Source organism: Lactuca virosa, chromosome 5, assembly GCF_052849685.1.
Source record: "Lactuca virosa cultivar CGN04683 chromosome 5, Lactuca_virosa_CGN04683_v6, whole genome shotgun sequence".
Classification (NCBI taxonomy): domain Eukaryota; kingdom Viridiplantae; phylum Streptophyta; class Magnoliopsida; order Asterales; family Asteraceae; genus Lactuca; species Lactuca virosa.
In genome coordinates, this window is record NC_136430.1 from 100,305,426 (window position 1) to 100,318,815 (window position 13,390).

The 13,390-nt window shown below is 36.6% G+C and overlaps 1 protein-coding gene across 1 annotated transcript; it reads left to right on the forward strand.

The window, feature by feature from the left end:
- Positions 1-425: 425 nt before the first annotated feature.
- Positions 426-3,906, forward strand: LOC145115215 (G-type lectin S-receptor-like serine/threonine-protein kinase SD2-5). The gene is made up of 2 exons (XM_079051459.1): positions 426-668; positions 766-3,906. Exon 2 carries the CDS (start codon positions 1,385-1,387, stop codon positions 3,794-3,796), a length of 2,412 nt encoding a protein of 803 aa, XP_078907585.1. The 5' UTR covers positions 426-668; positions 766-1,384; the 3' UTR covers positions 3,797-3,906.
- The last annotated feature ends 9,484 nt before the right edge of the window (positions 3,907-13,390 follow it).

A 13,390-nucleotide genomic window follows, 5' to 3' on the forward strand; every position in this document is an offset into this window, starting at 1 on the left:
GAAGTTATAATAATAAAAAATACCATAGAAATGATCTACATAAAAAAATATAAAAACAAAAAAAGTATTAATTTATTAAATGTTTAAATTAATAAATAATCTATTTCACAAATAAATATATTTCAAGACAATAGTGTTTTTATGCATACAAGAAGAGAAGTTATAATAATAAAAAATACCATAGAAATGATCTACATAAAAAAAATATAAAAACAAAACGGTAATTTTTTTTTTATCTAACCAAGTAACCATATATACGATTTCAGTAAACTAGTTAATAATTTATAAACCTTGTTATATTTATATTTAATCCTAACTAAAGGTATTAAAAAAGAAAAATATAATACAAGTATCTTCCTCTCAAGTCTCAATAGCAAGACACATGACACATGGTGTGTGGGGGGAGAAAGTGTATTTCTTTTGAAGGTGATGAAGTGGCGGGTAGTAGTGAACAAGTTGGTTGGGCAGACCTTTGACCCCTTATCATTCAATTTCATCTCATCTACCACCCATCAACCCTAATTCAATTCCCATTTCACATTAATTATATCGACATCTTCACGCTTTGATCAATCTTTCATATTTTAAACCCACTATGTTCACCACTCGTGATCTACTGTCATCCATACATAATTCATATACATACACATACACATACATGTATCTGTGTAAGTATAGGCTCGAATTTCTAAACCCCACCTCAGATCTTCCTATTTCTTTGACCTCAGCACTAACAAATTCGTCTCATCTCTTTTCTAATTTCAGGAAATTGACATCCGCAGACTCTCTCTCGTTCTCTCTCTTCTTTGCTGGCATGTGCTGGAAGAAAAGTAATTTGTATTTCGTATTTCTATCCAAAATAGAGACAATTCATAAAGTTTCGTAGGTGAGAAAATTTGCTCTTCTTGTCCAATTTTGACGTTTTTACCCAAAATGGAGAGGACCCATTATTGTTCATGGCAGCTTTTATCTATCTCTAGTCTTCAATTTTGTCGGACTTTCCTCAATTACGTGTAGTTTTGACTTTTCTTATCCAAATTTGATGAGCACCAATTTATGTTTATAGTTCATTAACTTAATCTCATGGTGGGGTTTTCGTTTTCCCTTGAATTTGCTGTTACTTTGACGTTTCTAGCAAAAATGAAAACCTCCTGTTCTTGTTTTTAGCTGATTTCTCAATCCCCGTGTTTAATTTTGGTATTATACCCCTCAATTTGCGTTTGTTTAATGCTTTATCGATGTCTGTGTTTCATCATGATGCCCAATTTCCATTCTCTTTCCACTTCTGCACCTGGTGCAAGTTAGTCAACTGGTAGATCCCGATTTTCCTTTGTTCTTTATTTTAAGCCATTCAGAATTTGAAAAACACGAAGAAGAAAAAAAAATGAGAGCTTGGTTGTTCTTCTTTCTCAACGTTATCTGTTGGGTCTTCCTCTTCTTACCTCAAACATGCCTATCAAGTGTTCGATATATTGGCAAAGTGAGCCCTGGGTTCAAAGGATCTCAAATGCAATTCATAGACAACAGTGGCTTATTCCTACTATCAAACAGCTCTAATTTCGGATTTGGTTTCAATCCAAACGCCGATATCACTTCCTTCACCATCGGTATCATTCACATTACAACTTCAAAAGTCATTTGGTCGGCAAATAGAAGGGTTCCCGTTGGTAATTCCGATAACTTTGTGTTTGGCGACGACGGCAATGCTTACATTCAAACCAACGGAAAAGTCATCTGGTCAACAAACACCACCGGGAAAGGTGTCGCCGCCATGAAATTGCTTGATTCCGGTAACTTGGTGCTGGTACGTAACGACGGCGTTTTCGTTTGGCAAAGTTTTAGCAACCCCACAAACACCCTTATGCCAAATCAAGATTTCAGTTCAGGATCGAAACTTGTAAGCAATCCGAAAAACAATTTGACATTTTCTTTAGAAATCAAAAACGGAGACATGTTTTTATCAACCGGGTTCCGAAACCCTCAATCGTATTGGGCTATGAGTAAAGACAAAAGGAGAATCATCAACAAAGACGGTGGAAACCTCGAATCCGCCATTATTAATGGCAATTCATGGAGGTTTTTCGATGAAAACAAAGTTTTGTTATGGCAATTCGTGTTTGCAGATGGTGATGATTCCAACGCCACTTGGGCCGCTGTTCTAGAAGATAACGGCTTCATTAGCTTCTATAATCTCCCAGGAAAAATAACAGCAAACCATGGAATCCCTGATGACACGTGTAGTACACCACAATCTTGTTCCACGTACCTCGTTTGCCACTCTGGCAACACGTGTCAATGCCCATCTGGCCTCAACGAAATCAGCTGCAAACCATCTAGTCTATCGTGCGCGAAGAAAGATGAAGCGACTCTCATTAACGCAGGCGATAATCTAAGCTATTCAGCACTTGGGTACACGTCACCTTCTTCAAAAACAAATTTAGATGGGTGTAAATCATCGTGTTTAGGTAACTGTTCTTGTTTGGCTATGTTCTTCGATAACAAATCCGGAAATTGTTATCTTTTCGATCAGATTGGAAGTTTTGAAGACGCGAAAAACGGCGAATCTTTCGAATCTTACGTTAAAATTTCGCGCGATTTAAACGGGAAAAAGAAGAAACAATCGATTGTTGTTGTGATCGCGATTGTCATTGCCACAATTTTTGTCATTCTAACACTTGTGTTCATATGGATTTATTGGAACAAAAAGCGAAATATTCCAATCGAAAAAGATAATGAATCATCGGAAGAAGATAATTTCTTTGAAAGTATATCCGGGATGCCTGTGCGCTTTAGTTACACATACCTTCAACAAGCAACCGATAACTTTAGTATAAAACTCGGGCAGGGTGGGTTTGGGTCGGTTTACGAGGGCGTGATAAAAGATGGAACAAAGATAGCGGTCAAGCAATTAGAAGGAATCGGGCAGGGAAAGAAGGAGTTTCGGGCAGAGGTCAGCATCATCGGTGGGATCCACCACCACCATTTGGTTCGGCTCAAAGGGTTTTGCGCGGAAGGTGCACACCGCCTCTTGGTATACGAGTACATGGGTAACGGTTCGCTAGACAGATGGATCTTCAAAAAGAAAAAAACCGAGTTTTTATTAGATTGGGATACGCGATACAACATCGCAGTGGGGACCGCGAAAGGGCTCGCGTATCTCCACGAAGACTGCGATGTTAAAATCGTGCACTGCGATATAAAACCGGAGAACGTTTTACTCGACGCGAATTTCCGCGCGAAAGTATCGGATTTCGGGTTAGCGAAGCTAATGACGCGCGAACAAAGTCATGTATTCACAACCCTGAGAGGGACCCGCGGATACTTAGCACCCGAATGGATCACGAACTACGCGATATCTGAAAAAAGTGATGTTTACAGTTTTGGAATGGTGCTTCTTGAAATCATTGGGGGACGTAAAAACTACGATTCCTCGGTGATTTCAGAGAAATCCCATTTCCCATCTTACGCGTTTAAAATGATGGAAGAGGGGAAAATCCAAGAAATTTTCGACCAAGATATGAAAATTGATGAAAAAGATGAACGTGTTAAGGTCGCGATACAAGTGGCTTTATGGTGTATACAAGATGATATGAATTTAAGACCTCCTATGACCAAAGTGGTTCAAATGCTTGAGGGTTTGTGTGTGGTGCCCACACCACCTATGGCTTCTCAAACATGTTCGCGGTTCTATTCGGGTATTTTTAAGTCTATTAGTGAAGAAGGAACTTCATCCGGGCCTTCGGATTGTAATAGTGAGGCTTATTTATCTGCTGTTAGACTCTCAGGTCCGAGATAGTATATGTGTATATAGATTGTATATCATAATGTGTATCCGTGTATGTGAATTTTTGTACTATGAGTAGAATATGCTATATATGTTGGAATAAATTAGTTCTAATTTTCTAATTGTCGTTAAGAAATCGTTAGTCGAACTATATATAGCAATCCTTTGACATTGCTCGAATCTTCAGTTGATTGCTAGTTGGTACACCTTTTGGCCATTTACATATACGTTTTTTTGGGTAAAATACTAAAAATTGAACTTAAATGACCTATTTTAGACATTTACCCCATTGCTATTGTTCTTCTCAAAGGGTATTTTAGATTTGAATGGTAGTTGAAAGTTTTCCTTATACTCGTTTATTGTCAAATATAGAAACTATAAGTTATATATTTATGCATCGACAACTTTAGCAAATATTGATTTTGTCCCTTCTGTTCCACAAGTTTTTTACTCCATTATTGCCTAAGGGTGTTTTAGACCAATAAACGTTAATTAAATTAACGGTCATTGAGTAAGAAAAAAAACAATGGAAAGATAGAGACTACATTAGACGGCCTCAATTCACATACATATAAAATAGGGTTATCTTTTGGACTAAAAACCTTATTTCCCTAACTTTCTCTAAAAACCATATGTCCCTATCAAATCCATGAAGCAATACCTAAATGACCTTCAAATAATGATAAAATGGGGAATCTTGTCGACTAAAAGTCTTTCTTTGTTAATTAGTTCTTTCGACTTCAAGGAAAAAGAAACACTCATATATAGCTTATTTGAAATTGAATTAATGTCATGTTTTTTTTGCTTTTCGTATTAAGTGGAGTCTGAAAATGATATTTAAAAGTCATTTGAGAAAATGAAGGCAGATCTGGAGAAATGGAAAGCAAAAAAAACAACTGAGTGCAAATTTGTAAAAAGTTAAGACTTAATGGGAAATGCCTCAATTCTCTGACATTCTTTGTAAAGTCGTTCTTTGTGCATTAAGTAAAAAATAACTCCATCAAGTCATGTCCCCATTAAGTAAAAAAGAAACACCTATCTCTCTTAAGTCTAGCCCTGTCGAAAATACCCGTTACCCGAATTACCCGTCCGATTTTTTCGGGTATCGGGTAAATCGGGTATCAGATAAATTTTTTCGGGTATTCGGCTAACATTTTTTCCCAGGTCGGGTATAGGGTACGTTTGTTCGGTTTCGGGTATACCCGAATTACCCGAATTATTTTAAAAATTCTTTTTTTTTTTTCGTAGAGTTTGTACTCTGTAGCAGGTATTTGAAGACGCTTAAACTAACTATCATTAGTCTTGTTTATATAAACAAGACTAATAGAGCACGACATATTTATTTCATTAAATTTATTTTCAGGTGTCATTCAAAAAAAATTATATATTTCAGGTAATACCCGAATTACCCAAACCCGACTCACTACCCGAATTACCCAAACTTAATTTGGGTTGGGTAACTGGTAATTTTTTTAACATGAAAAATCCGAATTACCCGAAACCCGAAAATATTACCCGATGAACACCCCTACTTAAGTCCATTAAGTCAAAAACATAACATTAACAATTTCTAATGATGCCAACAAGTGGGTAAGTAATTTTTTTTTTTTTGAAAATTTGCTAAAAATTAAATGCTGCAACTGGCAATTAGAATATTTTATTCATTGGAACTTTTTATATTTTTATCCATGATGGATGATCATGATATTATGTCCATCTACAATAATGGTATTGCTCATGAAACGGTACCATGTGAAGAACTTTCAGAAACTGAAGCAGCTCATGGAATTCGGATATAAAATCACATGAGAATGAAACTAAAGAATCAGTTGTTGAAGAGGTTGCACTAATCAACAATATTGGTGATTTTAAGGTACTAAAAATCGAATCTTTATCAACTAAACATAAGGTTCTTTTTTGTTTTTATGGTTATAGAATTAAAGGATCATTTAAAAGTATTTGAAAAAATATGATACACTCAGGGAAAATGGAGAAAGAATATATGAGAGAATTATTTAAAAGTTAAGATTTCATGGGAAAAGCCTCATTTACCTGACTTTTTATATTAAGTCATTCTTTCTGTATTAATTAAGTCATTCTTTCTGTATTAAGTCAAAAAGAAATACTTCTATATATAGCTTACTATATTAATCCGTTTTGTCTATATTTTTTTTGAAATTATATTAAAAATACATATATAGTTCAATACATATCGATGGAAGGCAAACGGACAACAAGCTGCGCCGCTAGACCTTTCTGGATGGCAAAACTAATTCTTTTTAAAACAATATCTGTAGATCTAGGAGGTATAACATTATAATGCATTGCCCGTTGGACTCTGTTGACGAGCTCCACCACCTTTGGTACGAGAAAACCAAATGTGTCAAATGACGCAATTTTGTTAAAAAAATAAGGACTTTATATAGAAACCTTGATCTCTGACTTTCTCTTTTAGAAAGTAAACAATGGCAAATTTGTAAATTTGTTCAGCCTATTTCTTTTTTTCATTTTTTCCATAGCAATAATAAATGATTTTTAAAACATATCTGAGAAAACTATGGCACCACTTGGGCAAATAGGAGGAAAAAATAAATGAGGGTAAATTTGTAAAAAGTTAGGATTTAATTGAAAAGTATCATTTCCATCACATTGGGGCTACATTTGGGGTGTTTGTTTTTTACTTAAGTGGCTTAATAGGTAAAACAGTAAATCTGCTTAGTTATAAATGGTTGTTTTATGTTTTTGACTTAGTCTAGACATAATGCTCTTCTTTTGTTCCTCCCAACCCGTCTAAGTCAAATACCCATTCGTATGTTTTATTCAGTCTAGAAAAAAAAAAAACAATCTTTATGTATATAACACTTTATCTAAAGAGATATCATTAGTTCATTATCCCTTCATTTATTTATTTTTTTGCCAATACAACACCTAATGGAAAAAGAAAAAAATAACAATTTTCTTAGTTAAATCGTTCTTTCTGTATTAAGTCAAAGAAGAAACAACCATATATAGCTTACCAATCATTGTGTGAGTGTAAAAACGATTCTGCAGTGTCAGAATATCATAGATCGAAAGAAGCAATGATCTGAAAAAAAAATTGCAATCAATTCTTGAAGAACTAGACTAGAAATCGAGTTTTTACCCCCAAAATGTACATAAATGAAGGTTGAATTATAACTTGGATTTAGTTAAAAACTTCATCTTTTTGCAGTGAAAGGAATAAAAGATTGTTAATGTCTTTTGACATTGTCGTTCACAATCAAAGCTGAAAAAGTTAATTGTTATCGTTGAATGTCGTAAATCTAAAATCATTGCATATAGGACAACTTTTCTTGAGCATAGTACAACCATTTCTACATAAAGTACAGCTTTTTTGTTCGCATGGTACAAGATTCTTGATGTCATATACATGTGATTGGGTGTCGACTACTTTATGGTCATTGAGCTGCTTTCACATGTTTAAAAGTAGCCAAGTCCCCTAAGAATACGGCAAGCAAGGTAGGATGTAGGAACGCCTGATGATCTTGTGCATATGAAGGACATCTTACAATGAAGAAATAATAGTGGTGTATGACCAAACAAAAAATAAAATAGAAGCAATAAAATTGAAAGTAAAAAAGAGCAATGGTAAGTAAGTAAGTAAATATTGTTTTGTTACATAGATAAGTGAAAGCAAAAACTTACAATAAAGCATATAAGTAGCTTTTATCTATAGATAGAGAGACTGTTTTTATAGATGACCTTCGCCTTAATAAAATAAAATTAAAAAAAAAAAAAAGCTCACACTAGATGATATCTTGCATATGAACACCAACTCAGAATCAATAAATAATAGTGTTGTATGACTAAACACAAAAACATATATAAGCAATAGAACTGAAAGTAAAGACGAAACTCATAGGCACATAAATATTGTATGAAAAAGAATCTACTCTAATAAATAAAAGTTTTTTTTGTCATATGTCACACTCTTATTCAATTTGTCAAATGTCATTTTTTGGTTTTTTTGAATTAATTTCTTTTCCACATTTCATTTTATGGGTTTTTCTATTTTAATAAATTCCACATAATATTTTAATGTAATAATTACGATAAATATAGTAATAAATGAATAACAATTTCATTAATAAACTTACTTTCTTATTTCCAAATTTCCAAATTAAAGCTCATTAGTTTATTTTGTTTATTTATTTAAATTTAAAAGATAAAAAAATCAGTTTTAATAATTAATTATTTTTTTTATTTTCTTATAAATCCAAAGTTATTAAATATTTATACCTTTATATTTCATTTTTTTAATTAACTCATGTAATACATGAGTCTTACACCTACTAATAGTAATAAAGTAAACTGAAAGAGGGAAACAACATTTTGATATTTATTGAATTGTTTTTTCTGATCTTTATTAAATTGTTATTTGTTAAATTAAACAGAAACATTCATATTTATGGAAAATATGTTTTTACTTGTTGGCAAGTTTCACTCTCAATTGTTCTTTTTGGTACAAAATTCATGTCGGCATGTAGATGTGATTGTAAAATTTAGTGGTACCTATATATGGTGGTTAAATATGTGTATGATTTATTTTAATTTTGGTAAATGTGTATAATTTATATTTGTAAATTAATGAAAATTAGCATTTGTCACATATTATTTATTATTAAATTAGCCCTTTTTATTCTAATGAATTTTCATAAAACAACAAATTCTATAATATAATTATCATGTTTTAATAAACCAATAACTTCTTATATATCAAAGATTATGCTATATTAAGATTAAGATGGGAAAATACAAATCTAGCCAAAATCTTTAATTACTTATCAAAATATAGCCAAAAAAACCACTTAGCCAAAAATAGTCCACAAGAGAGTAGTCAACCTACAGTTGACTACTCTTTTCCGCAGTTGACTACTCTTTTCCGCAGTTGACTACTCTTTTCCCCTAAGACTACTCTTTTCCCCTAATGGGCTACTGCTTCACGGGCCCGTGAACTTTTTCGTGGCCCATTAACCCAAAGTATATAATGTAAAAATTTTCAGATTAAGTCATTTTTCTTATTTTTTTATTGGTTTGGCTACTTTTTTCTCTCAATTGAGCACCCGAAGAACAAGGCCGTCCCAAGTCGATTTGAGGCCTGGGGCGAAAACAAAAGATGAGGCCCTTCAAAATTTAGTAATTGCTAACAATAATACAATGATGTTATGGAGACGAGTACAAGGGCATTTGTTATTAAATTATATATATATATATATATATATATATATATATATATATATATATATAATGTGAAAAAATTGGAATGAGTTTAAAGGATGCGAGTTAAATATTAAAACCAATAAAACCATTTGGTTAGTGCAAAAAAACCAATAACAAAGCAAAATAAAAAATTGAACTATAGAACAACTGAGCTATTTGAAAAACCATCGATTTGGTGTTTGGAAAAAAAAACAAAAAGATGAGTGTTTGGAAAAAAATCATCTTTCAATGAAACCTCTAAAAAAATAACTTGACATAATGACCTGCCTAGCTGATAGGTTAGCATTAATATTGTTACCAAACTTAGAAAAAAATTATATATTAAAAGACGATAAAAGATAGAAAATCTCTTTTATATATATATATATATATATATATATATATATATATATATATATATATAAAACACAAAATTTCAAATGAAATAATTGTTTGAGTGGTTTGTTGAAAAAACAAAAAGAGTCTAGGGACCATTTATTAACTTGTATGATTTGTAAATAACAAAGAAGTGTGCGGGGGCTTTTCTAGATTTCAGTTTCAATAAAATGATGGGTAGTAAATTTTTTTAAAAGTAAAATAAATAAATAAATAAAAGTTAGGTGCCTCAAGTAATAAAAGAAATTGTTTATCTAAAAATTGCACATGGAAGGAATCGAACATGGGGCTATTGAAAAAGATAATACGTATACTAACAAAGCCGCTAACCAACTCATCAACTTAAACCTTGCTAAATCTTTTGACACAAATCAGTTTTATATATATATATACGTAACATCCCAAATTTCGGGTCTAAAAATTTCAATTTTTATATAACGATTTAGAAAACATTTATAAGAAAACATTTATAAGAAAACATCATCAAGTCATATCATTTCGTAAAACCATAATCTCATGTCTGAAATCGTATCATGAAATTAGTACAATGTCAGAGTACAATCCCAAGAAATCTCATAGTGCGGTAATCCAATGCGTGTGTATGATGTGCAGCTACCGCGCCGGCTCCTTCCCCTTCGCTGAAGAGGTACCTGAAACAAAACTGAAAACTGTAAGCACGAAGCTTAGTGAGTTCCCCCATCGTACCACATACCATACAATCACATAGCATACATACTGCCGGCAATTCTGGGGTGCCGACCTACCCGGTACGCCCATTATGGGGTGCCGACCTACCCGTGTCAAGCCATTCTGGGGTGCTGACCTACCCGTCAGTCCTAACAACCGAACCTCGGGGACTATTCCACCCCCTACAGCTACTATCGCATATATCATAACATAAGCATACTATCAGACATATCTGGGGTATCCGAACTACCCCTCGGTCCTAACAACCGATCTTGGGGACTATTCCCATCCTACTACCGATATCCCATATAACATACCATGCCAGCATATAAACATATCATAACATATTGTCAGACATATCTGGGGTGTCCGACCTACCTTTCGGTCCTAACAACCGAACTTGGGAACTATTCTCCCCCTACTACCACTATCACATATAACATATCATGTCAGCATATAACATATCAGGTAGTAGCAAAACTAGATGAATATCACAAAGACAATCATCTAACATACAACTCCTATTGGTGGGTCGGCATTGTGGCCGTAGACCCACCGCTACTGGAAGGTAACTCACCTCGTATAAATGAATGTTGTCGATCCAAGTGAGAAGTCTGTGTCTGCTGCTCCGGCGATTCTCCGGCTATAATTCCCATAAAGACACTTAGTCAGAAGCTGATAACTACTCTCAGGGTAAAATGACTGTTTTACCCCTGGCCAAAGTCAGCATCCTGGTCAAAGTCAACTTCCAATTGACCTGACTCACCGAGTTGGGCTGCCAACTCACCGAGTCCCTATTCTTTCATCTGACCCCCTCCCGACTCTACTCGTCGAGTTTAGCAAGGACTCGACGAGTTCTCCTTCTATAATATCATCGAATGAACCTTCATCCGACTCGCCGAGTTGTATGAACAACTCGTCGAGTTCACCTTCATCCTATAAACATGTCCAGTCTGCAACTCGCCGAGTTGTATGAACAACTCGTCGAGTCCATCTTCAAAGGGTTGGGATATTGCCTTGGACTCGTCGAGTCTGTTCATACACTCGTCGAGTCCTATGATTCCCAGGTCCATGGCTAAGTCTAATATGTTGAGTCACTCCCCTGGACCCCTCTAAGACCCTTCTAACACTCAATTGGGTTCCTTTGAACCTCAATAGACTGGGGACTCAAGCCCTGTACTCGCCGAGTTCCAAGAACAAATCGACGAGTCGGTGTTGTCCAAGTCTCATATCTCGATTTCTGATGTACAACACTCATCCAAAAGATATATCTGAGCTTCTAAAATCGATCTACCACGTAAAGTTACGAACTTTACGTGCATGCATGGGAGTATAAGCTTAATGGACCCAAAAATGAGGTCTAAAGGTGCATGTGGCTCTCTATGGCTACAAGGTTGGCCACTTTAGGCCATGAAGTCCCCTAAGGACCCTGGATCTGGAGTCTTAACCCCCAACCATTCTTGCACTCATGATTGGTCACCAAAAATGGTTCCTAAAAGCCCTAATTCACTCCAAAAAGGGATCTAGAACATGAATGAACAAGGTATAAGCTTTATACCTCTGAGGAACTGTAGATGCTGCACAAACTCAAAATCTTATGGTTTCCTCTTGGCTCCTCAAGCTTTTCCTTCTTTCTTGTGATCACAAGCCTCCAAAATCACCAAAAAGGGCCTTAGATCTGACAAAACGATTAGGATTTCAGTATGAGGTGTTCTGGGAGCATAAGGGACGATGGAGGCTGCATTAAGACGTTTAAATAAGGTGCAATCCCTCAGGTTTAGGGTTTTGCTCAAACAGTGCCTACTCGTCGAGTCGGTTCGCCGACTCGTCGAGTAGGTCACTAAACTCCTGTGTCCAAAGTCGATTCTACTCGACGAGTTGGACCTTTAACTCGCCGAGTCCCAGGCCCAAAATGTTATAATTACTCAAATGAAAATACGTACCAGGAACCGGGTGCTACAAATCTCCCTCACTTATTTTAGACTTCGTCCTCGAAGTCTGCTGCTCGATCCTGAAAAAGCTCTGGGTAATGCTCCATCATCTCGTCCTCCGGCTTCCACGTCCATTCTGATCCCTTTCGGTGCTGGCATTGCACCTTCACCAGCTCGACCTTCTTATTCCTCAGATCCTTCGACTTCCGGTCTAGGATTGCCACAGGCCGCTCAATGTAGTTCGGGCTGTCATCCACCTGAATATCCTCCGGAGGTACCACTGCCGAGTCATCCACCAAGCACTTCCGCAGCTAGGAGACATGGAAAGTGCTATGGATCTGACTGAGTTCCGCTGGCAGATCCAGCCTATACGCCACCTTGCCCACCCGGGCTATAACCCTGAAGGGTCCAATATACCTGGGGCCCAGCTTGCCCCGCTTCCTGAATCGGATGACGCCCTTCCATGGCGACACCTTCAGGAGGACCGTATCCCCGACCTGGAACTCCAAGTCCGATCGGCGCTTGTCTGCATAACTCTTCTGCCGACTCTGAGCAGTCTGAAGCCTGCTCCTGACCTGTTGAATCATCTCTGTCATCTTAATCACCACTTCGGTGCTCCCCATGACCCTCTGGCCCACCTGACCCCAACATATCGGGGTCCTGCACTTCCTCCCGTATAACATCTCAAAGGGAGGACGATCGATACTCGCGTGGTAGCTGTTGTTGTAGGAGAACTCAGCTAATGGGAGATAGGTATCCCAACTACCACCACAGTCTAGCACACATGCCCGCAGCATATCCTCCAGAGTCTGTATGGTCCGCTCGCTCTGTCCATCCGTCTGCGGGTGAAAAGCGGTGCTAAAGTGTAGACGAGTACCCAACTCGTCATGGAATTTCTTCCAAAATCTGGAAGTAAACCGCACATCTCTGTTGGAAATCAAGGAGACTGGCACTCCATGCCGAGCCACCACCTCTCGAATGTAGATTTCGGCCAGCTTCTCGGCCGATATACTCTCCTGGATCGGTATGAAATGGGCACTCTTGGTCAATCGATCCACGATGACCCCTATGGAATCCACTCCCCGCGCGGTCCTAGGAAGTTTGGTGATGAAATCCATGGTAATATCTTCCCATTTCCACATGAGAATATGTAACGGCTGCATCTTGCCGTGTGGCCTCTGGTGCTCGGCCTTGACCTTCCTGCAGGTCAAGCACCGCTCCACATACCATGCTACATCCCGCTTCATTCAGGGCCACCAATAGTCAAGACGAAGATCTTTATACATCTTCGTTGCTCCGGGATGGATAGAAAACCTGGATTTGTGCGCCTCCTCCATCAATATCTGGCGCACGC